Raw genomic sequence first — 27,791 nt, 5'->3', positions numbered from 1 at the left:
GGGGTCAATTTGAAATCTACCCACCTCCCTGAGCCAGAGCACTCCCTGAACTAGTCATCCTTTTGGGCTAGCCTACCTCACAGGGCTGGTGCAGGAGATGTCCCGCCTCACAAGCTCGCTGCAATGTGGGTCAACCACAGTGTTACCGAGGCAGAGGTGGGTTAACGGTGCCTTGTTGGACTGGAAACTCTAGCTCACTTTCCCTTCAGCCCTGCTGTGAAGGTTCCTGGATTTTCTTTGCCAGGCCAGTTTTCACCGTGAAGGTAAAGGTACCCTTGACCTTTAGGTTCAGTCGCGAATGACACTGGGGTTGCGGAGCTCATCTCACTCTATAGTCCGAGGGAGCCGGCGTTTGTCCGCAGACAGCTTCCGGGTCATGTGGCCAGCATGCCCAAGCCGCTTCTGGCGAAACCAGAGCAGCGCACGGAAACGCCGTTTCACCGTAGGGCTGCCTAAATGTCTGTGTGCTGATGGAGTCAGACGCGGGTGGCAAGGGAGAGATCTGAGAGTGTCTTCCCCTTCCCAAGTTGAGTACCAGCTTGTGCCCTCTTGTGTTTCGCTTCCTCAATAGTGGAGTGGTGCTTCAGAGGAATTTTGAGTGTGTTAGATAAGACAGACCAGTGGAATTCTCTCCCAGCTGGAGCTCAACACATTCCTAAGTAGAAGAGTTTTAACTACCACAAGCACCCATACCACCAGGGCAGAAAGGACATACCTGACTGCCGGTGATAACACAGGTGTAGAACATTGGTGTTTGAAAAATGAGTTGCACAAACAACTCAAGGGATGCTCCTCAGGCAGCGGGGAGAAGCCCTTCGCTTTGACTCACTGCAAGGCTTTATTATTTGAGACACATTATATTCTGTCTCCTTGGACAACTCAGATTTTGCACCCAAACTCCAGGCCTTGCATAAGTTACACAAAGTGATCCCATGTGCTCAACCTCCCCATGTGCAATTCGTTCTAACCTGTGGTCTCACGTACAGCTTTCCTTGCCTCCAGCTTCCAAGATTTCTGCAGATATTGCCTACCTCATTCCAAGCACATCTCCAAACGCATGAGAACTAGCAGTTTCTGTAAAAATGTTTAAAAGCTAGCAAAATAATTCTCTTGAAACAGAATTCTATTTTCACACGCTTCTCTCTCTCTCTCTCTCTCTCTCTCTCTCTCTCTCTCTCTCACACACACACACACACACACACAGAGCTTGGCTCCAGACAAAAGTCACCAGCACTTTCCAACACAATACAGATTTAGTTCTACATTATGAAATTTTATTGCTGACATGCAGGAATAGTTGGATGTAATACAAAAATAGGTCTCTATACAAATTATCTTTGCAATTTTTTTACAATAGGATCTTTTGTCTCTGGTGTCTCACCCGGCTTGTAATCCACAAAAACACAACCCAGACAGCTCACCCCAATTTCCACACACCCTCACTCCCCATTTCCTTTCAGTTTGCTTTTCATCACCATGTCCAGAGTTGGGCGGAGCACACAGCTTGACAGCCTGTCGAGTATTGCTATGTTTTTTTTGAGGATGGAGAGAGTCCCAATGCAAAACACACAGCCAGCTCTGCTGGGGAAGATGGTCAGTACTGGTGAAGGGGAGATGAGAGAAAGAAAGGAAGCAGAGGGAGCAGAGTCTGCCCTGCCTGAATTCTGAGAGGGGAAGGCCCTGCCCAGGGGGCTTCTATTGCTACTGACACAGGAAATATTCCAGGCAGAGGAGAAGTCCACAGAAACCGCCTGCTTGGGAAGTGGACTAGAAAGTTGTCGTGAAAGCTGGCCCACACCTCGCCTGTCATCCTACACTTCTCCTCCCACCTTCCAATACTGTTAAGAGAACATGTCAGCTGGGACTGCAGCCCCATAGAAAGCTGTAGGTAGGACTGAGGGGAACTGCTAAGGGTCTGTCTTCAGCAGAATAGCTCATTTTGGAGATGAGCAGGCCCCGCTCAAGCAGGACACCTCGCATGTGCTTCCAGATGACAAGATGGGCAACTCAGTTTTTTGGAGTTGGGGAAATATCTTACCCTCCGACTGAGGGATTCCTCCATCTTGTGGGCTATGATGGTGCTGCAAGCAACAGTCCCCAAAACCACCAGGGAGGCTGGGCCCCGGGACACAAGATCCAGGGGTGTACAGCAACTGGCTCACCTGGAGGTTTGGCCCACAGAAGGGGCTGTGACATGGGAGCCCAAATTTACTGCCCCCACTTGGACCAACAAGGGGTGCCATTAAGCTTGTTAGCATTCACCAATCCAGTTTTGGATTGATCCACAGAGCTAATGCCTTATAGACAGGTTTATGCTGTGTTTCTTGGCGAGACTGCATGGGGGGCTGGTGACCTTTGAGGGGTTGTTTACCGTCCATCCCTAGTGAGAGAGCAAAATAAACTGTTCCTGGGTTTCCCTAACTCCATCCCTGTTTCCCAACTTAGCAACGATGAGAAAGCCAGAGAACAAGCAAAGCAGAGTCTGCCCCACAGAGGGGAGGGGAGTGTAGATCAGGCACAGAGGTTCTGCAAGGAAGTTTTAACGTGGTTGGTTTTCTTCTTTTCTCTTCTTAAACAGATTTGCAGAATTCTTTTGCAGTTCTTGTCAGTAGAAAAGAATTCCTTGTGCTGAAGTCAGATTTCAGGATCTACAACCTTTGCTAGTCCTCCTCTTTGCACCATGCAAACACATTCACGCTAAGGGAGGCCGTTGTCCGCGGCTGGTTCGTTCATCTCAGGGCCATCCAACAGCCCCACTCCAGCCAGACTGCAGAGGTCTTAAGCCAACTTCCTCCAGGTCAGTGTCGCTTCCTGGATACTGCAATGCTGCTTCTGCTGGCATCCAATGGTTCAACAGGGTGGGTGGGGAGGGGACACCTCACATTTTGAGACAATTTTTGAAAGGGTGATGAAGGCTGACCGGAAATGGGAAGGGAGTGGAAATGGGGCAGCACAGCCTAGGGAGGGTTGCTTGAGAACAGCTTATCTGGCAAGAGAGGCATCCAGTTCCAACAAACGAGGCTCAGAAATGATCCAGCCCAGTCCCAGCAAGACCTGCTGTTTGCACAGCATCAGGGGAACACTCCCGCCCACCCCCGCAAAAAATAATAATAAATGTCATGGTGGGGGAATTGTCTGTGACAAGATGGCAATGGCAAGACAAAGCAAAGAGCACATAAAGGAGTGGAGACCAGCAGGCATTTCTGAACCTGAGACAGCCTGGGGGGTAGGGGACAAAACAAAAACGAAGCAAGCAAACCCTTTTCACATTTTTCACAGATTTATCCCTTCAGCCGTACCAGTGTGGGTGAGGAGGAGGAGGCAGGGAGAAATGTCAACAGAATTAATGCAACGTTACTGCACCTTTCAAAAGCTACCATTTAAAAAAGAAAGGAAGACAGAACAAAACAAAAACCCTCCCAGGATATCCCCAAATAATTAAAGTGATTGGAAAAGGGAGGTTTGGGCCCTCAGAAAAGCTACATTTTTTTAAACAGCCCCTGGTTTGGAACTCTTTCCCCAGGTCAGAATCTGCAGAGCGAGGCTTTCTCACGTGGAGAGAAGCTCGTAGTGGAGGCAACCCATTTGCTAAGCCTGTGGTCACGCAGAGGGCCCGAAACCAACGTTTACACAAAATATATTCAAACCAGGTGTTAAATTAAAAATAGAACAAAGGGGATGGGGGAGAGGGTTTAAGAAATAGTTACTTTCATGAAACCCACCAGGGGGGAGGGAAGAAAGGAGAGGGAAATGATTAAGCTTATTCAAACCAGACAGAGCGAAGCACGGCCCACGTGGTCTCCGCAGCAGTCCAACGTCTGCGTCAGAAAAGAAGCCTGCGGGGGCAAACTTTGCCAAAAAACGCTCCTCGTTTCAGTCCAGAGAACAGTGTGGTTAAAAAGAGGCAGAGAGGTAGATTTCAGAGTCATGATTAAAAGCAGATTAGCTGTCTAGGTGTGGAGTTAAAATCCGCCAGCCATTTCCCCAGACAGTTGGGGTCTTTCCCCTGCTGCCCCCTCCGGGGTCGGGGGGCAAAGCCCAGCAGGCGATGCCCGCTGAGCCCTCAGCTCACAGGGGAAGACTGCTACATTGTGAGGGATCCTGGGACCTGGCTGTCGCTGTCGCACGCCCCGTCGGGGGCAAGAGACCCATGGTGGGGTGGGAGGAGCTACTTCCGAAGGTAGCGCTGTGCAAGGATGGCCGCGTCCAAGGGGTTCATTGGCTGGGCGTCGTGGCCCAGGCGCCGCACCGGAGGGATGTTCCCAAACTGCCGCTTTTGGAGGAAGCTCTTGGCCTCGTGGAGCGTGTTCTTCTCCTCGGCCAGCAGCAGCTGCTGCCTCATGTAGTTCTCAAACTCGTACTGCGAACACTCCTCCGTCACCTTCGCCTGCGAGGGGGAGGAGCCCTGTTAGAGACCACCAGGAAGGTAGGGGCCAGACCTGCTTGCAACAGCATCCCCCCCCTTCCCCCCAGCATTTGTACACAAGCTCACTGCTCCACTGCACACACCACAAAGCCTGCCAGGCTCCTTTTCTGAATTTGACAAGTCGCTCCCCATCCCCACCCCCCATGTTCAAGAGCCTGGGAATCCCAGTTCCGTTCAGAGCAGTGGGCATATGACTTGAGAACAAGCTCTGAGAGGCGACAGAGGTCTCTGCTGCAAGGAGCCACCAGATTTGAAGCACTTGAACACAACCTGGGGGCTCTTGATATTTGGCAGGAATGTCCTCAGACATTCCAGCTGCCAAAGGGAAAGCAGGAGGGGCCTGGAGGAAAGGCAGGTGGAGCCAGCTAAGAAGGGAAGGGGCCACCTGCAGGTGAAGAGGGAGAAAAAGAGGAGGCCAAGAGACCAGCTGAATTTCATGGACAGGCTGAGGAGGTTGACTTCAGATCCCCAGTAGCATTTAATAATACTTAAGAATATGAATTGCAATTGGGTTTTAAAATGTGTTGCTATCTCAGAAAGCTTTCTCAGCAAGACATTCGTTTTCCCCAGCCATCACTTCTCATCAGCTGGGAACCAACTGATGGAAAAAGCCCCCAAGGCCAGCAGAGACAGATGCTGCTGGGTACCTGCTCTGCCCTGCTTGTTTCATTTCTGACTAGAAAACAGATCACACCAAATGTCCTCACAGCTTCTGTCTGAAAGACACCCACACCCACACACCCACACACACCCAGCGAGTTTCCATGTGGCTCTGGAAGCAAAATCTGGGATCAAGGCACCTGAGAATGGGACTTCAGAATGGAGCGGAGCTCCTTTGACCCTCCGCACAGCTTGCAGAAAATATGCAAAGCAAGCAAGACACACCATCCAATCAGGTCGCAGAGCCCGTCTCCCTCAAGGGCAAGTGGTCCCGCTCAGCAGGCAGGACTTACCTCGTGTGTGCCTTCTGGATTGGCCACCTGGTCGTCTATGTCAGGCACCACTTGCAAGGGCCCGCTCAGCAGGGACATGGACTGCCTGCAGGAGAGAGAGGCTGGTGGGTCAGGAGGCAGCACATTTGTGCCAACCTCAGAGGTGGCCTAAGCCCCCAGTTGGAAGATGGCAACCCTCACACACTGCACCCAGGAGCCTTGCCCACCCACCCACCTCACCATTTCTCAGCATGTGAAGCAGCAGCAGCACAGGACCGGGGTGGGGGTGGGGGCAACATGGTGCAAAGGTTATTATGGATGCTTCTTTATCAGTGGACCAAAGGGTCAAGTGCTGTAGGCACTTGTTCATCACATGCTGCAGGCAGTTGTTCCATCCCCAGGATCCTTTTGACTGTCCTTTGACAGCTCTACAATATCTTTTTAAAGACCTGGTAGTCAGAACTGTAAGAGGTCCTCCACAGTGCCCACTGTCAAGAAAGGCAAGCCTTTCCCTGGGCTGGACACTGAAGGACACAAATGGGGTGCTTCCATTTAGTTGAGAAGTAAGTAAAGGTGGCTTCTCATGCTTGATTCGGTACTTGGGTCTTGGTAGCAGGGTATAAAACTTAGCTCAAGAAGATGCTCTTCTAGCAAAGGGAGCAAGGTGAGGAGGAGGGTGAAATTATGCCGCACCCACCATTAAGAAACAAGAGACATGGCCCAGGGTGTTCCTTCCCAAGAAGTTGAGACAACACTTCCTGTGTCTTTTGGCCAATGTTCAAAGCATTTACAAAAGACTCCTCCACCCAGCCTTCCCAACAAAGCTCACTCCTTTACCACAGGCCAGCTTTGGGCTGGAGGGGTGAGATGGGCCTTTGGCTTGATCCATCTGCAGGGCTCTTTGAAGGATTTTATCCCCTTCCACCACACACTCACCAGGAAGCAATGATGGAACTGAGGGAGTCGAGCACTTCGGAGGCGGTCAGGCGCTGCTGAGGGTCCAAGACGAGCAGCTTTCGGATCAAGCACACAGTGTTTTCCGACACCCGCCCATCTCTGTTAGGAAAGAGCAAGAGTGAGGGGCAGTGGAGCTACCAAACCAGAGACACCAAGGCCCAGACCCCGTGGCCAGGCATGCCCCTGACTCCCACTTACTCGGGGATGGTGTATTCAGCAGCCTTGATCTTGCGGAAAAGCTCCTGGGGGATGCTGTCGTAGAAGGGGAACTGCCCGTACAGCATGGTGAAGAGGACCACACCCAGGGCCCACATGTCGCTGGGCTTCCCACGATACGGCCGGCCTGCAAACAGAGAGAGACAGTCCTGGAGAGTTAGCAGGGCCCATCCAGGAGGAGGAGGAAGACAAAGGAGAGGCGCTAAGCAACCAGCCTGTGGGGTGGTCTCATGTTCCCGTCTTGGGCCCAACATTGGAGGGGCTCAGTGCCACGTCACATGCCTGTGATGTCATGCGTGCAAAGCAGGGAGGAGGCCCTTTTGGGTGAAAGGTCTGGGGGCTGCCACGGGATGCTGCTGCCTACCACTGAGGACGTCAGGGCTGATGTAAGCGGGGCTCCCACGCTGGTCCTTCAGGAGGTCATCTTCACTCACCAAGTGCTTCCCCAGACAGAAGTTTGTGATGGTGATTCGGTGGGTCCTGGAGAGGAGAAAAAGTTAGTGGCCGGGTAACGGGGGTGGGAGTGAGGGGTGTTGGAGTGGTATGAATGACCAGGGTGTCAACAAAGACACTGAAGGCCGCTCTGAGGAATAATGCCAAGCAGCTAACAAAAGTGGATGAACCAGATGGGGCTTTTGGGAGTTTGGTATGACATACACATCAGAATTATTCAGAGCCACTGTGGTGCAGAAGATTAGCTGGGAAGACACAAATTCAAACCCTCCCTTCAGCTGCAAAGCTCTCTGGGTGACCTAAGACCAGTGAGTAACTCCCAGTCTAGCCTACCTCATGCGGTAGTTGGCAAGGGCATGTGGGTGTATGGATGCAAGACCATGTACATTGGCCTGAGCAACTTGGAGAAGCACTGTATAAATATGTCGCTGCCTATTTATCTAAATTTGTGAACTCAGGTTCAGCTTTAACTTTGATGTTCAGAGTGTGAAGAATCTTCCTCAAAACCCTGATTCAGCCTTCACCAACTTGATGCCCTCCAGACATTTTGGACTAAAACACCCTTCAGTCCTCCACAAATGCGGAGAGCACTAAGATGGCAAAAGTTTCATTAACCCCCTGGGAGTTGGGGTTCTGGCACTCCCCTGAAAGGTTTTGATCATCTGTGCCAGATTTATTGACCTTCACTCAAGAAATATGAGCAGACTTTTGACAAGTTGGGAGTGGGAGGGAGGGACGACGGAGCAAGAGGCCTGAATGCACAAGAATCAGCAGGCCTGGATGTTCTTTGGCTAAATTAACTGAGACTTTTTTAAAAGAAAGAAAGAAGTCAGCATTCCAAACAGCCAGCTCCTGATGACTCTCCTGTGAGCGAGGGGTGGAGGATGGCCTCAGCTCATAAACATCCGCCATGTCCTCCTGGCAGACGACAATGTTTTCTTGGCAATGAAGCCAAGAGATCAGCATCCAAGGTGCTTCAGCTGTGAAATGTATGAATGGCTGTTTTCAGGCAGCCAAAAACTGACCTCATCCCACAGGGGATCAGGAAGGAGCAATAAATGGCACCACTTGCCTCACTGTGATCCTGGATGAGCGAGGGCCACCCAAAGGGCATTTCTGCACTACCAGGCCGTTGCTCAACAGATATTTGCTTGCTTCACACCTCTCGCTCCACAAGGCCATTTGATGCGCTTTTAATGCAGCGGTAGAAACAGAAACAAGAACATGCCTGCAAGAACATGGCCTTGTGGCCACCTTGAATGCAAAACACTGCTGGATCCCTGGGATAAGGCCTACTCAGGAAGGGTTCATTCTTGGTAAAAGAGCCAAAGTCAATGAAAGGCACTTTGAGCCACAGATATCACTTCAGACAATCAACTGCAGGGCTGGAACTCAGAGAACCTTCCAGGTGCGAACCAGATCCTTTTTCAGGGTCATTCATCCCCAACTCCCTAGAACACCTTTCCCCATCCTGGTACTCTCCAAAACTTTAGGACTTTAATTCCAATCAGCCCCACTCAATGGCCAACATTAAAGGGTTATGAGAGATGCAGTCCCAAACACCTGAAAGGCACTAGGGTTGGGAACGGATGCTCTAGAAAACTGTTGCATTTCATTTTTAGGAGTCTAAGAGCGGCCCTAGTGGGTGATACCAGAAAGTTCATCTAACCCAGTATCCTTTTTCCAAATGCAGCAGCTAAGTATCTCCAAGAAGCTCACAAGCCAGGCATGAAGCCACATGTATGCCTTGTATATTTCAGAACAGATATAACTTGTGCTTGTGGGTGGCAGGGGCTTGAACAGGCAAAGTCTTGCCAGAAACGTGAGTCACATTATGCGGAGCATGTGAGTGTGTGCAAGCAATGGATACAAAACCTACTGATGTGACATAACATCTTGTTTAAAGGGGTGCATGGAGCTGTCAGTGGCATTCCTCACTGTGACGCTGAGTTGTCTGGGAGCAAAGGAAGGGAGAGGGCAGTGGCAGCTATTGGAAGTTACACTCTGATGATAAAACTAGTTGGCCTCGTCTCACTTGAGGCTCTTATGAGGTCAACCCTGAACTGGTGCACAAATGACAAGGCTGCAACACATGTTCCTGCATCAGATGTCTAGGGGGATGAGACTGACATGTCCTCCCTCCTCCAGTTTCATTCTCCTGTGACCTCGCTAAACTCCTAAGGAAGGCCAAAGTGCTTTCTCCAGGGAAAAACAAGCAAACAAGACACCGCCTTCTAAGGCTGCTGTTTGATTTGTGTGTGGATGCACAGACTGAAAAGCGGGAGCTTTCTTGGCAGGTGTTTCCCAGCACACACAGGAGCTTAACTTTCTTTGGCGTGCCACCTCAATCTGCAGAAATCCCACCAGCTGCAAATAATGTTCCAGAATGCAAGTTGCAAAAAGGCTCACCTTTTGTTCAGCACCATGTTCCCCAACTTCAAGTCTCTGTGCACAATGTTCTTCTAGAAAGACAAGAGGGAATTTATACTATTACAGTGGTACCTCGGGTTACTAACACTTCGGGTTACAGACTCTGCTAACCTGGAAGTAGTACCTCGGGTTAAGAAATTTACCTCAGGATGAGAACAGAAATCGCGCGCAGTGGTGTGGTGGTGGCAGTGGGAGGCCCCATTAGCTAAAGTGGTACCTCAGGTTAAGAACGGTTTCAGGTTAAGAATGGATCTCTCGAACGAATTAAGTTCATAAGCAGAGGTACCACTGTAGAACAAAGTAGATTATTTGGTAAGATAAGAAACTTAAATGCTTACTTCAATCCCCCTAACCCTAAAGTTGTGCTTGCAGAAAATGGAGTGGATCAAGATCCCTTGTTCATTTCACCTGGCCATTTATGACCTGAAGACTTTTGCACCAACTAAGTTGGATATAAGAAGATGCTTTGCACAGAACTCTTTCTAGCTCAGCATCGGCAGACGCCATGTCCCCCACCAAAGCACCAAGCCTCCCTCACAGTCACGTGGCTGCCAAAACCCCACAAGGGCCCCACATCTTCCTCACAGCTCCCTGAGACAAGCAGAGACACCCTACCTTGTGCAAGGCTTCCACTACCCGCACAACGTCGTAGAAAATCACGACGGTCTCCCGTTCGCTGAGGCGCTTCTCCTTGATGACATAGTGCTGCAGGTTGATGAGGTCGGCTGTCTTGTCGCTGAAGTCGTGGGCACAGAGGCAGTCCAGCACCAGACAGATGCGCTTCTTCATCTTACGCACCATCCGGTTGGATTCCAGGTCTTCCACATGCTCACAGGCTCGGTCCTGCAGCCCCAACAAGGATGGAGGAAGGTGTCATTTTAATCTGGGAGAGATGGTGCCAAACTGGCCTTTCCATCCATCAGTGGCTGACCACCATACTTGCTGCTTGTGTGGCTCCCACAAATCAAAACCCCTATCTAGGCCACCACTCCTTGGCACGAGAGGTCACAGCCAACCCCAAACTCTACACCTGCATGATCACAGACATGAAATAAAGAGCCCAGTTATGGTTTTGGGGTTGGAGGAAACTAAGGTACACTTAGAGTTGACCCCCTGAAATTAATGGGCCTAAGTCAGTCACGTCGATTAACTTCAATGGGTATATTCCAAGTATGACTAATACTGATGCAACCCTTCTATTTCAAAAGTCTCCTTTCCAAAAAGGTCTCTTTCCACCAGCACAACAGCAGCATGTGTGGCAGGTCTGGCCCATTCACCTTCTTCAGTCATGTGCTGAATTTACATGGATAGATGTGTGTGTTTGGTAGGGGTGCCTGAGAAAAAGCCTTATTGCTGGAAGTGTGCTGGAATTCTTCCCACTAATGTGCCACAGACTCAAAAGGCTGAACTGCTAAATGTCCCACTGAAGAGCTTCCTAAACACTTCAGTTTGGGTCACCCGCAGTCTGTATTATGAACTGCAATTTCTTACCTTCACCATAAAGCCCAAGGGTGGGTTACAACCATGTAAAAATATTAAAACTGGGTAAAACGTTACAGTCAGAAGAACTTGAAGACTGTAGCAAAGCCTGAACAGAGTGATGTTTCATTGTTGCAGTATGATTGCAAAACATGGAGTCACTGTGGCACTGGCAGCCTCAGCAAGCAGCTTTAAAATATATATATTTGATCTGATCTGATTTGATACTTCTTATTCCACTTTTCAGATAACAGGTGCTGAGCTCAAAGCGGCTCATAATAATCATAATAGCATTTGGGGGGTGGATCATGTTGCATACACTATAATATCAATAGAGTGACATATAAGTGAAGCAAATATGGGGGCAATCATAGTCACAAGCGTGGCTGGATAGGTGTGCAGTGTCTTTTGAGGAACAGGGGCCCACATCTCTCCAAAGGGCAAAAGCTGATAGAACATGCAACCGGCTGGGCTGGGCAGGGATACAGAACTCCAGTGTGCCCAGGATGGCTGTGCTTACCTGGAAAAGGCCGTGGTGGTGGACCACCCCGTCCTGGTTGTGCAGGAGGGAGAGAAGCGAGTACTCTGTGTGGAGTAGCATCTTGCCCTGGCGCTCCTCCTGGGTTTCCGTGCCTTTGTCATTCCTATCCTCCAAGGTAAGGATCTTTGGGGAAAGCAGGCAAAGAAAAGAAAACACACACATATTGCATTTCTTTCTTGAAAGTCAACAAGCTCCGACATCAATCTCTGTGCTTGGAATATTTACAGCTGGACCAAGGAAACCCTGGTGCCCGACCTTTGGGGACTTGAGCAGAGCTGCAGCACCCTGGCAGCACTTTGTGCTGTGCTGTCAGCGGTTTAAAGGCTGACCATCACAGAAGGAACAAGCCCACAGATTGCAGCAGCTGCCGATGCTTCCGCAACCTGGCCAGCTCTTCTCCAGAAAAAAGGACTCCACCTGCTGTTTACCTTGAGCTGGTAGAAGTCATCTGTCCCATCCTTCCTTGCCAAACACTGGACGATGCTCGGCACTGGGGAGTTGCCCAAGCGAGGCCCTGAGAAGGCAAAAGCAGAACAATGGACTTTGCTTCTTCTGACTCATCACCTACACTGCTGCTCACTGCTGGCAGTTCAGCTGCCGACCCTGATTATCAGGAAGTTCCCTTTCCCTGCCCGAAATGGATTACATGTCTTTCCGTAAGTCACACAGAGCTTCAGAGCATGGAGGCCCAAATGCTTTGCAGCCCCAAGTGAGGGTTGATGAAGAGAAACAGAAAACAGCGGCCACATAAATGATGTTTGTGTGACTGCTGTTTAGGACGTATGGGATACAGGTTTTTTTAATAAAATAAAAAGAAGTCCAGGATTATCTTTACTGTCTCCCTTTGTGTTAGTGAAGTGAGTGGAACAGATATGCTTGAAAAATTAGGAAACCGTTCTTTTGGCTCCAATATTTACATCTCAACAGTTGTACAGTGTATTTCTAAATATAGTTAGTAAGAGTTTGAAGTACTGTCATACTAATTGAGTAGTTCAAATAATCTGGTGTCAAAAATTCATGGTAAGAAGTAAAAAAAATGTACAGTATATGATTAAAATTTGCATGGTACTTGTAATAGCTTTTAAGAAGCCTAGGGAGAAATGAATGGCTCAGATATATCATATCAGATATGGCACTTTATATTTGCAAGAGATCCACCTCAAACCATCTGTTGGAAAAGGAGAGAATCATTAAACTATGCAAGTGGTATCTGACCCCAGACAGGCAGTTTAGAATATTTAAAAAGCCACAGATCATGGCTGGTGCTGTACTCAAAATATGGCTAATTTCTACCACAGATGGTGAGCTTGCTTGTAAATTAAATCCTTTTCCAAAACAAGCTAACTACACATTATGCCTAACATCAGGTTACACAATCCACTAGATCCTCTCTTGAGGTCAGTAGGTTATGTGAATGACACAGTAAAGAAAGAAAATTAGGGGCTAGTGTGAAAACTATTGTCAGCTGCAAAAATGGTGATTACAGCAAAGCAGAGAGTCAATCGTTTTTGTCACACCAACAAAATGTGATTGCTCGAGATTTGGACTATTGTGGAAATTGCCATGATTACCGAGAACATTCAGTTAAGAGATGGCAGGCTGGGGGACAGACGGACAAAGTTTTCATCACCACTGAACATTATTTCTAAACTTTATGAGGAACAGATATGGATTAGATATTAACTGCTATAATCCATTCAAACTAATTTAAGTGATTACGGTTAATGACTGCATTTATAATCCTGGACCATACTGCAGCTTATTATATTAGCATTGTAGTGAGTTTAAGTGTATTTGGTGCTATTGACTGGTATTTTAGTATGTACCAACCTGAAATTAATATGAATAAGGAAATATAAAGACGGAATGGTATCAGGTAACTTAAAACTAAATTACTATTCTTCTTGATTGCATATCTAAGAGATAAAGCACACCTACATTTTAATAGCATTTTAGGTCTTTTTAAGGAGATACAAGAAAGGACACCTCCTCCAGAATTGGATCACGGCAGAAACGTCACACATGCCAGAAGAGCCTGGCTGTTTTTTTACTTTTGGCGCAAGCCCTCCTGCTGCTCAGTGGTTGCCAGCCATCTAGTCTAAACCATCATAGGACCTTTGGAGGCTGCACTTGGGCTATATCACAAGGAAACAAGGTGGCCAGGATTGGGCACTGGACACAGCAAACCACCAAAAGGAGAAAGGTAGTGCTCTAAGTCAGGGCCAGATCTGTGGAGCAGTGCTTGAATGACGACAGCCGAGTCTCTGCAGCTTACCAGGAGGGAGAGTGGGAGGGGCAAGGAGGTCGCCAGGAGCAGAGACAATACAGCATCCCTGCCAGTGTGTTTGCACAGCACTGACCTCCCCACCACCTCACCCCTCCTACTTTCCCAGTAAGCAGCAGTGACTTAGCTGTAAGGTGAGCAACACTGTGTGCTACCGAGGAGCACCAATGTGGTACCAGGGACAGAGCTCTCCTTCAGAACCTTACCTATTCCGCCTTTCCCCAAATTTAGAAAAAAAACAAGCTCCTAAGCCACCTGGCTGTGAAAATAAGCTTGAATATGGAGGGATCTCAGATGCCAGAGGGGTGGGCAGAATATGACCATGTTGCCAGAGAATTAATTGTGCCCAATGCAAGCTTTATGCACATTTGATTAACTTGCATTCTGCACGCCAGCTGCAGAGTAAGCACAGGGTAGGTTGCAGCCTGCCTTTGCCAGGTGCAATGCAGCAGATCACAGCCTCTGTTCCTGCTTACCGAGAATGAAAGGTCCTGCCCGCTTGGTGTTGCTGCTGGAAATTCCCGGGCAGAAAGCCTTGGTGGACGTTTCCCCGCCCCCTCTGTCGGACACTCGCTGGTTCATTCTGAGTTCTGGGGAAAGAGAGCAGACACTTATTGTGAGGCCCTGAGGGAGCCCCCTGACCTTCAAGTCTTTCCCTCTGTAATGCTCCTACATATCCTAGGCTACCTTGAGAGAAAGAGAAAGTAGTATTTGCATGATCTCCAAACTCAGGATCCACAAAACATAGCTGACTTCCCATAGTAAGCATAAGGTTGGTATGTCTCTCTAATTTTGTGCTTCCCTGCCAACAGCTATTTTCTGAATGGCACCTACAGTACTCACTCAAAATGGTCCTAAAACAGTGACCCCAGCTCTAGGAGCGAAGGTGATTGCTCGAGCAGTGTTAGAAACTCAGATATATAAGCTAGGCGCCAAATGGCTCCTTAAACCAAGGTTACAGTTGCCAAAATGGAATGTCTAGTTGCCGTTTGGGGGTAAAATGTCTTAATTTTCAACAATGGACTGACTGCGATTGATTCTCATTTAAACATCTGGCTGGTTCAGATGACAACCTTGAGCTAGGTTAAGGACTTTGAGAACTTAAAGAAGAAAAGCCACTTGGTCCAGAGACAGTCCATGTATATACTGGCCTATTCCAACCTTTTTCTTAATAGTGACTGCTCCTGATCAAGCTGCACAGAAAAAGCATTTTGGTTCCAGAAATTCATTCTAATTGTGCCTATAAAAAATAAGTGATAGAATTCTACAGGACGGGGTATTAGTGTGTGAAAACAGTCCAGATACAATGATCCCCAGATGATGGAGATGTCAGGCACCATCCTGGCATCTTCACTTGGTCGCAAGTGCTCCATAGCCGGGTGCAAAGTGCGACTGGTGCCTGGCTAATTCTGAACACTGTCCTCAAGTCAATAAATGCAACTCTCACCCACTTTATTCCATCCCTGCCAGGGACAGCCCCTGGGAAAAGATGGCTGTGCAACCCTCTTAATCCCTGGTGCCTTTGCCATGCACTCACAGCCTGGGCAAAGGTCGCAGATGAAACATACAGACAAACCAAAGGCTAAGAGAAATTAACTGTGCCCCTGCCCAATGCCCAAGATCAGACACCAGATTGGCCTCAAGTGATCCACAGATAAAACAAGCTCAGCTGCAGCAGCAGCAGCAGCTGTCACAGCCTTGTTATGTAGGACTGTTGCTTTGTCAATCACAGCCAAAATCCAAGCACATTTACACTTTTCATACAAGAACAGAAAAGCACCAATAATGTGAACACTGCCTCTAAGGTTGAGTCAAGTAGGATGAGATGTAATAAGGCCCAGGTGCTCCCGTTATGAACCGGCAGTGGCCACAAACTGAAGCAGTGGCAGTGAAGCTGCCCACATTGCAGCTTCTGGAGCCAAGAGCCTAAGGAATGGTGGCTGAATTGAAAGCACATTCACCTTCCTTAAGGGGCATCACCCTACACACATCCAGGAAAATAGGGCTGAGGGTGGCCTTTGGAAACACAAGAGGGATTTCAAAATGGGGACTGTGAGCCTGCTCAGCCCCTGGCACACAGGACCCCCCACCCAAGGCTGAAGCAACTGAGCATAATGTGACACGATGGGGAAATACGAGAGAGGTTCCCACGCTGCTGAAGTTGACAGGCATGCAGAGGAGATGAGTCACTTCTCCCTGGAGACTCCTGGCGGGCACCATTTGTCATCAAACTTGAAATGTCAGCTGTTGCTGCAGCCTTGCCAGGACAGAGAGCCGCCCAGGTGGCAAGGGGCCAAGGGGATCTCCCAGCAGTGGCTGATGTTCTGTCAAAAGAGGAACAAAGGGAGCCCATGGGGGGATCTGGCCGGGATCTCCCTCGGGCTTCTCACCCTGTGAAAGTTCACTGATAAAACAAATACACAGAAGCTATGGTGAAACTGTGGGCTCAGCCAACCCTCCAAGAGCTGCTGTCACCTGCCTTCAGCTGATACTTGGTGGAGGATTATGGGAGAAGAAGATCTGTTTGTTCATGCGGAGAATAGGCAGAGGGGCACTGCCTTATTACGGTCAAAGGGGAGAATGTGTGATACCAAAAGAGCCATCCAAAATCTCACAACACATTCCCATTCGCCTCTCTGAGTTTAGTGGTACACAAGAACAGGTCTCCCTGGCCAGCTTTGCCTGCCCATCTCTTCCAGTCTGAGAATCATAAACTCAACAGCAAAGACTACATAGAGCACCAGTCAATGCAGGAGGGCTGAGAGCAGAAACGTATGTCAGATCACCCAAACACAGCACAGAATTCAGCAACCTGGAAAATCTCAACTTTTTTTTTTAATATAAAGGTATTTTTTGCACTCACAATAATCCATGAGGAAATCTATGCCCAGTAAAGACATTCAAAGTTTTTTTTGTGGGGGGTGTAGAGCTAAGCAGCCACTGCTACTGCCTGGGGTTTGAGCTGCAACCATCAGCAGAGACAGAGGAAAATATGTAACTGGCAGAATTTATCCAGGTTGCAGAACACAGCTTTTCTAGGTGCCAAAATGCTGGTATTGTGATGCCACAAGCACGTGGTTCGGAAAGGCAGCAACACTGCAGCCTGATTCAAAGCCAGCTGTTCTCTGCACTTTGGCCCCCAGATTTGGATCTGGCTGCCTCTGAAGAGCAAAAGTAAACATCTGCTTCATTCTACTTTGCGTGGCCTGCAAGGAGCAGCCAGCCAAGCGCAGCGCCTTCTGTTACTGAACCATAGCCCACCCTCTGGCCGCCTCCTCTTGGCTTCCAAAATCTGCAACACAACTGGCCTGCAAGTTCTGCGCAAGGAAACCCCGTTTCAGAGATGCTGAAGATGCCGCAAAGCCCAGCTATTCAGGATGACAGCAAAGCCACACAAGGAGAACTGCGTTTTTAGCCCTCAAAGCTCTCAGGGTGTCTGTGGTTGCTGTTAGGGAGGAGAGAGGCAGCACAGCAGATAAAGCACTGCAGGGAGAGAGTGAGGAGTTTAACTCCCATCCTCCTAATCATTGGCTGAGGCTGATGTGGGCAGGAGTACAACAACAACTGGCGGTGCACAGGTTCCCCAACCCTAAACAATTCCTGGAGAAAAAAATGTGCCTAGGAATGAGAAGACAAGCCGGCAGTCCCACCCAATAAATATTGATGCGTCCTTAGAAGGAAATCTTTCCTAATAAAGAGAGGAGCATGGCAAGAGTGGTTCTTGATGACAATGCCATCTGCTGCAGGGGAAGTAAGCAAACGGATATAGGATACAGACGACGACCTGTTGAAGATGTAAATCTAAACCAAAGTTTTGCATTACGAGCAGGCATTGCAGCCAGCCCCTCCCCTCCCCTGCCTTTGGTACAGAGAAGTGACAGGGAGTTTGGCTTGCGTTTTAGGTTAAGCATAGCTTGCTGTGCTGCCTGAACCCCAACAAACTGTGGTTAGCCTTAACAACCGTCAATGGGGAAAAGGCAGCTTAAAGCCACAGTTTATGAAACTGGCTTGTTTCAACTAACTATGGAATTCAGAAGATTAAAATGGAAGTGGAAATTTCCAATATCCTTCTGGCAGTTGTAGTGGAGACGTGGTGCATGCTGGTAAGCACCCTGACATGCTAGGGATTGCACATGGGACCGTCAACATACAGAAGATGCACAAAGATGAGGCAGGCTTAAAAATAAGTAAGTAAGTAAGTAAGTAAGTAAGTAAGTATTTTTAAAAAGCTCTCTTGGATAGGCAGTGTGCCAATGTGAATCTGCCCTGGACCAGGGAACTCTATCTAACAGCCTTCACCATCCAGATGACCAAAGGTGCGCAAGTTATTTAAAAGACTTAAGCAGGCTTCACCAAGCCCACTCTGAAACTATAAAAGAGGTTGGGGCTAATGAAAAGTTGTAGCCCAAAACATTTGGAGGGTACCAGGTGGGTGAAGGTTGGTCTTAGGTGACATCATCTGGCTTTTTGGTGCCAGCAGTATGTTTTTAGGCCTATTTCAGTATTTTGGCTTTCTAGGCACCAGAATCAAATACCTATCATCAGGCGTCTGGATTTTTTTCAGCCCTGAACAAAGGCTGCTGCAGCTGGAAAACAGAAGAACCAGGGACTTTGGAAAACTAGAGATTAGAGCCCTACTCAGGCATTGTTTAAGCATGCAGGTTACCGCATGACAAACACAGTGGCTGTGCCCCCAGCTTGTTTTCATCACCTTCCACAAACTGAAGGGAAGCTGTCTGTAGCAGGAAGCCTCTTGCCTCTGTACATTTTGGAACACTAGTGGAAAGCATTGAAAATGGGGGTGGGGAGAGCTAGCACCCTCCCCACAAGCTTTTCACGTGCTAAGTTACACGCTTAAATAGCATGTGAACAGGGCTCAAGATGCACCATACCAATCAATTCATATAACCAGCCCAGTAGGAACCAGAAGCAGAGGGGAGGGGAGGGATAAGAGGAAAGGCAGGGCCCAACACAAACGAGGCTGGCCTTACCCAAGTGCCGCCGTGCTATACATCACACAACTACCTCTCCGGCGCTTAGGAAGTCATGTCTCTTCTCTGGTGCTCCAGAAATAGTGGGGACGGACTGGCAGAACCAGAAGGTCTGCTTTGGATTTAAAGTTCTATCCAAGGTGGCCTTGCGGAATGATACAATTGTAGAGTTGAGAGAAACTCTAAGGATCATCTAAGTCCAGCCCCCTGCAATGAAGGAATCACAGCTAAAGAATCCCTGACAGATGGCCACACAAACTCTGCTTAAAAAAACTCCACCAACTTCTGTGGGAGTCTGTTCCACAGCTCTTACCATCAGAAAGTTCTTCCTGATGTTAATCTGAACCTCCTTTCTTGCAATTTCAATCTATCGATGCAGGTCATAACCTCTGGAGCAGCAGGAAACAAGTTTCCTCCTTCTTCCATGTGACAGCCCTTCCGATATCTGGAGATGGATATCTCCATGTATGATAGGAAATCTCTGGTGAGACCTTTTCTTTACCAGCTGGGCAGGTGGAGTAGCTTGTAGATTTTGGAGTATTCATGTTCACAAGATAGGACCTGGAAGATTTCAGGGCTGTGATGAAATTCTCTCGTTGTCACCAGTCAGGACAGACCGGTGAAGGCCTGGTTTGCTTACCACTGTGCACAGACATCTAACGAAGGACGAGTATCAAGAGGTGGAAATGACAGGGAAGAAGATTTCAGCTAAACATCAGGAGGAACGCCCTAGTGGTAATATTACCTTGGGCAGAGATGGGCACCTCTGTTGGAGTTGTTTAAGCAGAGACTGCCAGTTGTCTGCCAGGGATGCTGTATCTGCTGTAAAGGGGACTGGGCTAAGTGACCCCCTAGTCCCCTTCTAATCCTCTGCAAGAGAACCCTGAGCAGCATGCAAGAGAATATCCGCTCCACTACACACACAAACACACATACAGGTATATCTTGTTCAGTTCTCTACATCTCATCAGTCTAACCTGCACCTACAGTTCGGAAATACTCTGGTTCCTAAAAGTATCACAACATTCCAATACCTCTGCCCTGGAATGATACTTTCCTAGCCCTGATAATCACTGCATGCTGCCACAGAGCATCCGAAACACAGAACAGGATTATCTACAACTGTGTATATGTTTCTTAGCAAAGTCCTGCTCCCTGTTTGATAGCTCTCACCGCCAACGGAATTCCAGCTTGATGCCCCATTATGCCACTGAAAATACATCCCCAAAGTGTTCTTTGGTGACTAATAAAAAATGGGATTAGCAAACAGGTCTCACTTTCAGCCTTTTGTCACACTGACACTTCCAACCATAACTCAGCTGCAGTAACGTGCAGTTTTTGCATGTTGTGCTGCTACATAACTGATGACCCCAAAGGTGATACAGATATTTAAACAAGAGGTTTGATCCATGATGACACAAATATTAAACACCTTACTGGTGAACCCATGCAAGGAAAGTGCCAACGTCTGATTGCCCCTGTCTGACCAATCCATATAGTGGTACCTCAGGTTACATATGCTTCAGGTTACATACACTTCAGGTTACAGACTCCGCTAACCCAGAAATAGTACTTCGGGTTAAGAACTTTGCTTCAGGATGAGAACAGAAATCATGCTTCGGCGGCACGGCAGCAGCAGGAGGCCCCATTAGCTAAAGTGGTCTTCAGGTTAAGAACAGTTTCAGGTTAAGAACGGACCTCCGGAACAAATTATGTACTTAACCCAAGGTACTACTGTATGTACTTTGATCAGATCCCATTCACTGATAGGCTAAAGGCTGTGATAAGAAGGTTCGTCAGAGGGCAAAGACTTTTCCATCAGTCAAAATCTCAAAGGAGCTCACCTCGGTAAAAAGCAAAAAAGTTGTATGTATGCTGACATACTCATTACACAGAGACACAAAAAAACTCAGTGCAAAGTTCTTCTACCCAGTAGTAATGCTGGGTAGGAAATTTCCCACCGTTACCTTTTTCAAAGGAAAACGTTCCACTTTTAGAAATGCACTACTTCATAAGTTTGGTAATATAATGAACAGACACAACTCAGATTGGGCAACTGGGACAGATACAATACCACTCAAACCTAAAATCGATGTTTTAATTGTATGATATTTAGGTGACTATACTTAGGAAGCACATATATTTATGCACAGAGCTCTTCAGACATTGTAAAATGAGTACGTTAACAGTCTTTGGATCCTTCATTTTCCCTTTATGCTGCAATCCTAAACACACTTTATAAAAAGTAAATTCCACTGTGTTTAATGGGACTCACTTCTGCGGAAGCAGACATAGGACTGTGCTGTTAAAATCCAATGATTTGTGGGAAGCATATGCTACTGAGCTGTCAGGTCTTAATGTATTTCTGCGTATGTCAATAAAAATATTTTCCAAGTAAAGTTTTGATTTCCCCCCCAACTATAATACTTAAGCCACGCTAACAGCACTTTATTGGTCTCCCCCAACCCAAAATTTCACCTCACTGACTTGGGCTACAGTGGCTGGGGAGGAAACTTACAGCTCAAAAAAAGGAACATGATAGGTTAATAAACAAGACAAACAAACAAAACTGTAAGACTGTAATTCTAACCTCACTTACCTGGGAGTAAGCCCCAGCAGAAATTGTTAGAATTGCACTATTAGGCAAACAAACATGCTAAATGAGATTTCCAAAGATTTAGAGCAGCTGGGGGGGGGGGGGAGAGAAATAAATTTAAATGTTTCCAGAAAAATTGCAGAATGTCTCCCCAAAATAATATTTACACATGCCCCAGTTGTTGCTCAAAGGCAAAAAGCTCTGTTTTCCTTGGGACATCAGCAACCCAGTGGGCCGTTCGCTGGTCAAACTTATTTTAGCGCCGTTCACTGGCCGAAGGTATGCCAGCTATGTGGGTTTGGCAAGTTTAGCTCAGAGCAAGCCACAAGGCTTGCCCACATTTGGTCATACGGATAAGGAGATTGGGGCGAGTGGAGGAAGGCCATGGCACTCCAGAATAGTAAGCCAGCCTGGTCATGATACCTAACAGCTGCACTCTTCCAAAACCTTCATCCCCAGAGCCAGAAGCCTGTTTTAAATGGGCACTTCAACCAATGGAGTTTGAAAGGGAGGGAAGGCCTTCTTCTCAGAAGTCGCTTGCTGTTTTATTTATAACTTGCCTTTTGATTGAATTAGTCTCAAGAGAACTTACAAAAGATTCCAACAGCAAGCACAAACCCCCAAACAGCCCTCGGCCTCTTGGTTGAAAGATGGGGCCAGGACACTTTTCCTTTCTGCTCTGTAGCCTCATGTGGAACTTTAGAGGAGAAACTCACTGAAAACCCAATCCTCAGGGGGAAACATGGTCTCTGTGGGCCAGATGACAGGCAGAAAGCAATATGGAAGACACAGGCATATTGAGCAAACAGACCTTTCCAAGCACGAGTGAGGGAACACAACTGCTTGTCCATGACAAAGGACCCCAGGCTTGGAAAAAAGGGGTCTGAAGTTATGTGAAGTTAAATTGTTCTGGGCCCGACTAGATTTCCTTAGCTTTGCCACTTGGGGATTCCTGAAGAACAGATACATCAAGGGTTCCCAAACTGTGGTCTGTGGACCACCAGCAATCTCTGAGCCCTGTCAGGTGGTCTGAGGTGTGGCTGAAGATAGGACAGCGGCAATCCATCACATTCAACATTCATACTTGTTTTTAATCGTATTTTTATTGCTTCTCTTATTTCTTACGTTGTATTTTACCATCTTACAATTTGATTTCAAATTGCAATACAATAAAACCCAAATATGAGAAGTAAAAGAAGCAATGCAAAAAACCCAAAACCCCCGTGTCTAGCACAGCGTATTACAATTACTACAACAGGCAGAAACATCACGTGGTTCGCCAACACCTACATCACTTTTCAAGTGGTCTGTGGGGTGGGGGTTGGGAACCACAGGGGGCAATGATTAATCTGGTTGCTGCCTCTTCTAGAGCAAATTAATGGCAGCCCAAACAGAACCACTGACCTGTGCACACCCGTCCTGGGTCAGGCACCTGTTTCAAGAAGGACAGGTTTCTGTGCTATCAGTCACCAAAGTTTCTCTTTGAGGAGCTATAATTATTGTTATTAATAAGAAAATGTATTTGTCCCTTTTTCTTGCTACAAGAAACTCAAAGTGATTTACAAAAACAAAACAAAAAAAATCACATGCATACAATTAAAACAAAGGAGAAAATATATTAACACACATAGCATTAAGAAGCCATAGATCATTAACAGAGGAATGTTTTTGGGTGGCACCTAAAGATATGTAACCATGGTGCCAGGTGAGCCTCCCTGGGGAGAGCATTCCACAAACGGAGGCAACACAGAAAAGGCCTGTTCTTGTGTTGTCACCCTCTGGACCCCGTGTGGAGCTAATGCACTGAAATAGAAGTACATGAGCATCTTGCTCAGTATCTGCACCTGCAATCTGCACACGCTATGCTTGCCATGTCTGTAGAGGAGAGCCATAGCTCAAGGCCAGAGTCCATGCTTTGCATGAAAGTCCCAGGTCCAATGTTTAGTTAGCACCGTCGATTAGAAGGCTAGGAAGGGAAGAAACCATAGAGCTGCATGCTCGACGGAACAGCAAACATGGTGCCCTCCAGATATTGTGGGACTATAACCCCCATCATATTGGACTACTGGCTGTGCTAGCTGGGGCCGATACGAGCTTGAGCCCAACACCATCTGGAGGTCTCCACATTCCTTGCCATCAGAATAGACAGTAGTAGGCTTGATGAGCCAGCATCAAGCAGCTTCATCTATCCAAACAGATCAGAAGACCAACAACCATTGGCAAAAACACTGCATTTATTTGGAAAATGATACCCATGACAAATGTGAACCAGCCTTGGAAAAATATCTTGTTATATGGATTTAGAGATCAAACCCAAATATATGTGCATGTGTGCAAACGCAAACTTTGACTCTGTTACTTTGGGCTCTGATCGATTGTATTTTACAGAGGCTTGCCTGGTGCCATCACTACATATCTTCCTGTGCCAGACAAAAGAATTTCCTTTTTATCCAGGCCTATGGCTTCTAATTATCCGTGGCTTTTTTGCATGGATGGAACGTTTTAATGTAGAGATTTTTCTTTGCTGGTTTTAACTTGTGTTTTTGTTTAAAATGTTCTAAGTCGTTTTGAGTTGCTGCGGCAAAAAAAAAAAAAGCAACTAATAAATTTAATAAACAATAATGCTTCTACAGTACTGCTTTTTACTTCTGGGGTGTAGCGCTGCAATCAGGGCTAGAATCATGTTTAAAAGGAAGACCAGAACGCTCAGAATGCCAAATAGACCCCACAAAAGCACATCAGGTTAAGTGCTATGCAGCCTGCCCGTGAACCAACACATAACCAGAAGCAAACCACAGGATGTATTTACATGGCCTGCCTTTCATTTTCTCACTCTCATTCATGCACATGAAGACACAGGAAGCCAAGTTTTTCATCTCTGACAGCTAAGATTTTAACTCTATACCTGACTAACTCCTCCGTAAAGACCTCAAGCACAAGGTATCAGATATATTCATTATGCCCATAAATCAGCTCCTCTCACTGCCCGCCCCCCAGCTTCCCATCAGAATTACAGAGCATATCCAAGTGTCATAGAAGCTATCAGAAATCAAAGAGAGGTTTTTTTAAAAAAAAAGTTGTCAAGATTTACAAGCTACACAGATTCTGTGTAAGGTGACTGGAATGCCAATGATTTCTATGGATCACCATCATGGGTATCATTACCTGACTTTCCTACGAGGCTATGGCTGGGGCTGCAAGCCAGCAGACACAACCGTGCTACTACCTGCAGAGAGGACTGTAAAATGAAGCCTAGTCTCTCAACCTTTCTCTCCACCTGAAGTGGTGGACTGCACCTTACTATAAAACCACACCTCAAGTTGCAGCATTATCAACGTGACAAGAAAAAGGAAGAACTGAGCAGAGAAGCAGCCCAGAGAAACTTCAGGTTGAAAAGGGAAGAGTGTGGTCCACACATGAAAGGAGAGCAAGCTCTGAACTCTGGGCCTGTTTTATAAGGCAAGCTTGCCAAAATCACCCAATGGAATCAGAGGCAAACTATGCCTACAGAGGAGAAAGGCTTACTCTATTTGTGCTCAATATGTATATTTGCAATTAAAAACAAATGTTACGAGGAGAGAGAGAGACACAGAGAGAAGTGCTTAGATCACGAGACCTAAGAAGACTCATAGTTCTCCAGATGCTGAAGACCTGTAAAACAGCTACACAGTGACCCTCTCAGGCTGGAAAGCTTTTTCAATTCCTAGGTCAAAGATATTTCAAGTTCTGGGACACGAGCATCAAATTGCCATATTTTTTCCCCCCAAAATCTTATTCGAGTAGTTGCTAGTAGAATTTCTATAGCTTTCTCTCATTAAGGAAACTTGCTTCCATAGACTTCTGGAGACAAGAGCAGAGGTGAGGGTTACACCCCTGCTCCAGCTACTGGTGACACCAGAGTCAGAGGACTGGGAAACCTTTGTCCCACCTCAACATTTTAGCCAGCAGCAGACCTGTGAACTTCCCCCACAGCTGTCAAGTGGAGCCACAGCAGAAAGCAAGGAGCTATTAAGGTGCAAAAGTGCTGCACGATCTTTTTCTGCATCATGGAACACAAGTGCCATCATTCTCATTTGAGAGGAGCAAGTATAGTGGCTAAGAGCCAGAAATGTGGAAGCTCCCTCTCCCCCCCCATATCTCATCTCCTACAATGGCCACTGCCAATCTTTTTTTCCTTCAGACTCAGCTCCCACATTAGCCACATTGAGATAGTAGCTGTAGCTAATCGTGTTTAGATAATGGTGGTGAAGTGCTTCAAAAAATCTACAGTGCTGTAGCCTTGCTTACTAATAAGCAGAGATAATGGTTTGCCATGGCAGAGCTGGGCATAGCCAGGTTCCCACCACATCCAACGATAGTGGTCCCTGAACACTGACCACATTGAGTGGGGCCGATGGGAGCTGTAATCCAATAGCATCCAGAGGGTACCACAAAGACTATCTTGATCTGTAGGACCACACTTTCTCTGAGGGCAAAAAGCAAATTCTCGTGATATAACTTTTATACATAAAATGAGTTGCCTGTTACTTGCAGGGTGAAGGCTGAGCCCTCATATTTCTCTTAGCTCTGCAAAGGAGCCCATCTGTCATTCCCGAACAAGGACTGTTTTCATCCCCACTTCATCCCCCTGAAAAAGTGCTCTTCTGACTGCATGTGGGCTCCCAGCCTCTCTTAGGCCAAGAGTCCTTCCTCTCACCTTCCTTCCTGCCCAGCACTCAGCACCACCACAGGGAAACCCTCATGGGTTGCAGCCTTTCCTTGATCTATCATCCCCATCCAGAGAAATGAGCAAAGCCAAGCACAGATCTCTTGAGCAGGAAGGGATGGCAGTGTGGGGAATTATGGCATGCTGCAGCAGCCCTGAAAGGGGCCAGGTAGAGGAGCTGAAGCAGCGGACATGCCAGAAACAAAGCAACTGGCCGGTGGGGGGTACTGGTGGGTGGGGGGGAAGATGGAAGTAGGCGTGGTCACGGAAGGGAGAGGAAGGAGTCTCAGCGGGGGCAGGCAGGGAAAGAGAGAAAAGAGGGATTGAACGTCGCCCCCCCCCCCTATTTTTCTGATTGCAACAGCATTAAATGGACATGAGACCAAAGTGGCCAGCAGGGTGTGTATGAAGAGAAATGCAAGAGAACAAGATGAAAGGATCAAAGTAGAGGGGCAACATCAGTGAGCAGGGGGCCGATTTCTGAAAGGAAGGAGTAGGCCAGACTGCAGACAAGGGCAAATCTGAGGGTGAGGGAGAGAAGCAGCCATGGCCAAAGCAACTGTGTCCTCGCTCGGCAAGGAACAGAGGGGGAGTCTTCAACCGTTTCTTTTCGGGGGGGGGGGACTCTGTGCCGGTGATGAACGACTGATTTCCCCAACGGAGGTGTTCAGCGGGTTGTCTCCACAAACCCGTATCCCAGTGAGAGGCCGGAGATGGAGAAGGAGGGGCGTGGTGGCTTACCGACCAAAAAACTCGCAAAGGGGCACGTTGGTCCCCGCTCTCCGATTCCCCGTCCCTCTCTCCACCGCCCCAAACATCGTATGCCAGGTCTACTAACCCCCTCGGCTCCGCGCCGCCTGCAGTCCTACGTGCCCTAAGCAGCCTTCCTGGGAAGGCCACCCAGTGGAGCTCAGCGAGGCTTACTTCCAAGAAAGCCTGCGCACCAACTGCAACGGGAGTCCAAGGAGTACGTAGAGGGCTGGGCTGCCGCGGCTGGCCCTTGAACGAGGGGCGGGAAGGAGGACGGGGAGCGCTCCTGTACAGCCTGACCCTCTGCCAGGAGACTCCAATCCATTCCCTGCTGGGCTGACGCGGCTGAGCCATTCATAAGAGCCAACGCTGCTGCCGTACGGGAGGAGGAGGAGAGGCGGTGGGAAGGGCTCCTGCTCAGGATACCAGCTGGTCAGCCGGCCAGCCATGCCCTCTGCCAGGAGACTCCATTCCAGCCCTACCTACCCCTCTCCACCCCCGCCCCGGGAAAGAGAAGGTTTCGCGCGCACCGCGGCGGGGGTAGGTGGGAAGGGCAGGGGGCGGCCTGCCCCTTCTTACCCATCGCCGCCGCCTCCGGGCCCGGCCCCGCCGGCCACCGTCCGCTTCTCGCCTGTCCCAGCCAACTCGGGCTCTTCGACTCCGCCACCTGACAACGGACGTGACGCGACACTGCCGTCATCGCCAATGCCGGCCACGCCCCCGCAGGCAGCCGCCGCCGCCATCTTCTTCCCCGGAGCCTCGGCCTGTGTCAAAGATGGCGCCGACAGAAGCAAGGCCGGGCGGAAGAGAGGAAGGGGGGAAGTAGGCGGGGAGTGCCGGTGCAGGATTGGTGAACTCGAGAGTCCCCCACCCCTCCCTCCGGTAAGAAATCAGCCCTGCCCCTCACCTACTCGAGGGCGAATGAAAGGCCTGCGCAGGGCATGATTGGCAGACTCCGACTGACGTCACTTTAAATACCATAGGTTAACTATATTAATCTTTCTGTATTATTTCTCTTTCGGAGCAACGTG

General features: G+C 48.2%; 1 protein-coding gene across 3 annotated transcripts; it reads right to left on the bottom strand.

Moving 5' to 3' along the window:
• Positions 1-1,252: 1,252 nt before the first annotated feature.
• Positions 1,253-27,466, bottom strand: STK40 (serine/threonine kinase 40). 3 transcript variants are annotated; one of them, XM_083452928.1, is made up of 11 exons: positions 27,340-27,466; positions 14,195-14,308; positions 11,863-11,948; positions 11,414-11,557; positions 10,030-10,257; positions 9,394-9,446; positions 6,896-7,011; positions 6,514-6,658; positions 6,295-6,414; positions 5,380-5,464; positions 1,253-4,387 (listed from the first exon to the last, which is right to left on the bottom strand). In XM_083452928.1, the coding sequence occupies exons 1-11, from the start codon at positions 27,458-27,460 to the stop codon at positions 4,169-4,171; spliced, it is 1,431 nt and encodes a 476-aa protein (XP_083309054.1). In that variant the 5' UTR covers positions 27,461-27,466; the 3' UTR covers positions 1,253-4,168. The 3 variants fall into 3 exon arrangements, with proteins under 3 accessions (XP_083309054.1, XP_083309055.1, XP_083309056.1); XM_083452929.1 differs by lacking the exon at positions 27,340-27,466 and adding an exon at positions 21,309-21,583; XM_083452930.1 differs by lacking the exon at positions 27,340-27,466 and adding an exon at positions 19,023-19,265 and having other exon boundaries at positions 14,195-18,916.
• Positions 27,467-27,791: the final 325 nt, after the last annotated feature.

Source organism: Podarcis tiliguerta (assembly GCF_965153285.1).
Source record: "Podarcis tiliguerta genome assembly, chromosome: 8".
NCBI classification, from domain to species: domain Eukaryota; kingdom Metazoa; phylum Chordata; class Lepidosauria; order Squamata; family Lacertidae; genus Podarcis; species Podarcis tiliguerta.
Note: the sequence above shows the minus strand (reverse complement) of the source record. Positions and strands in the feature narration are given on the sequence as shown.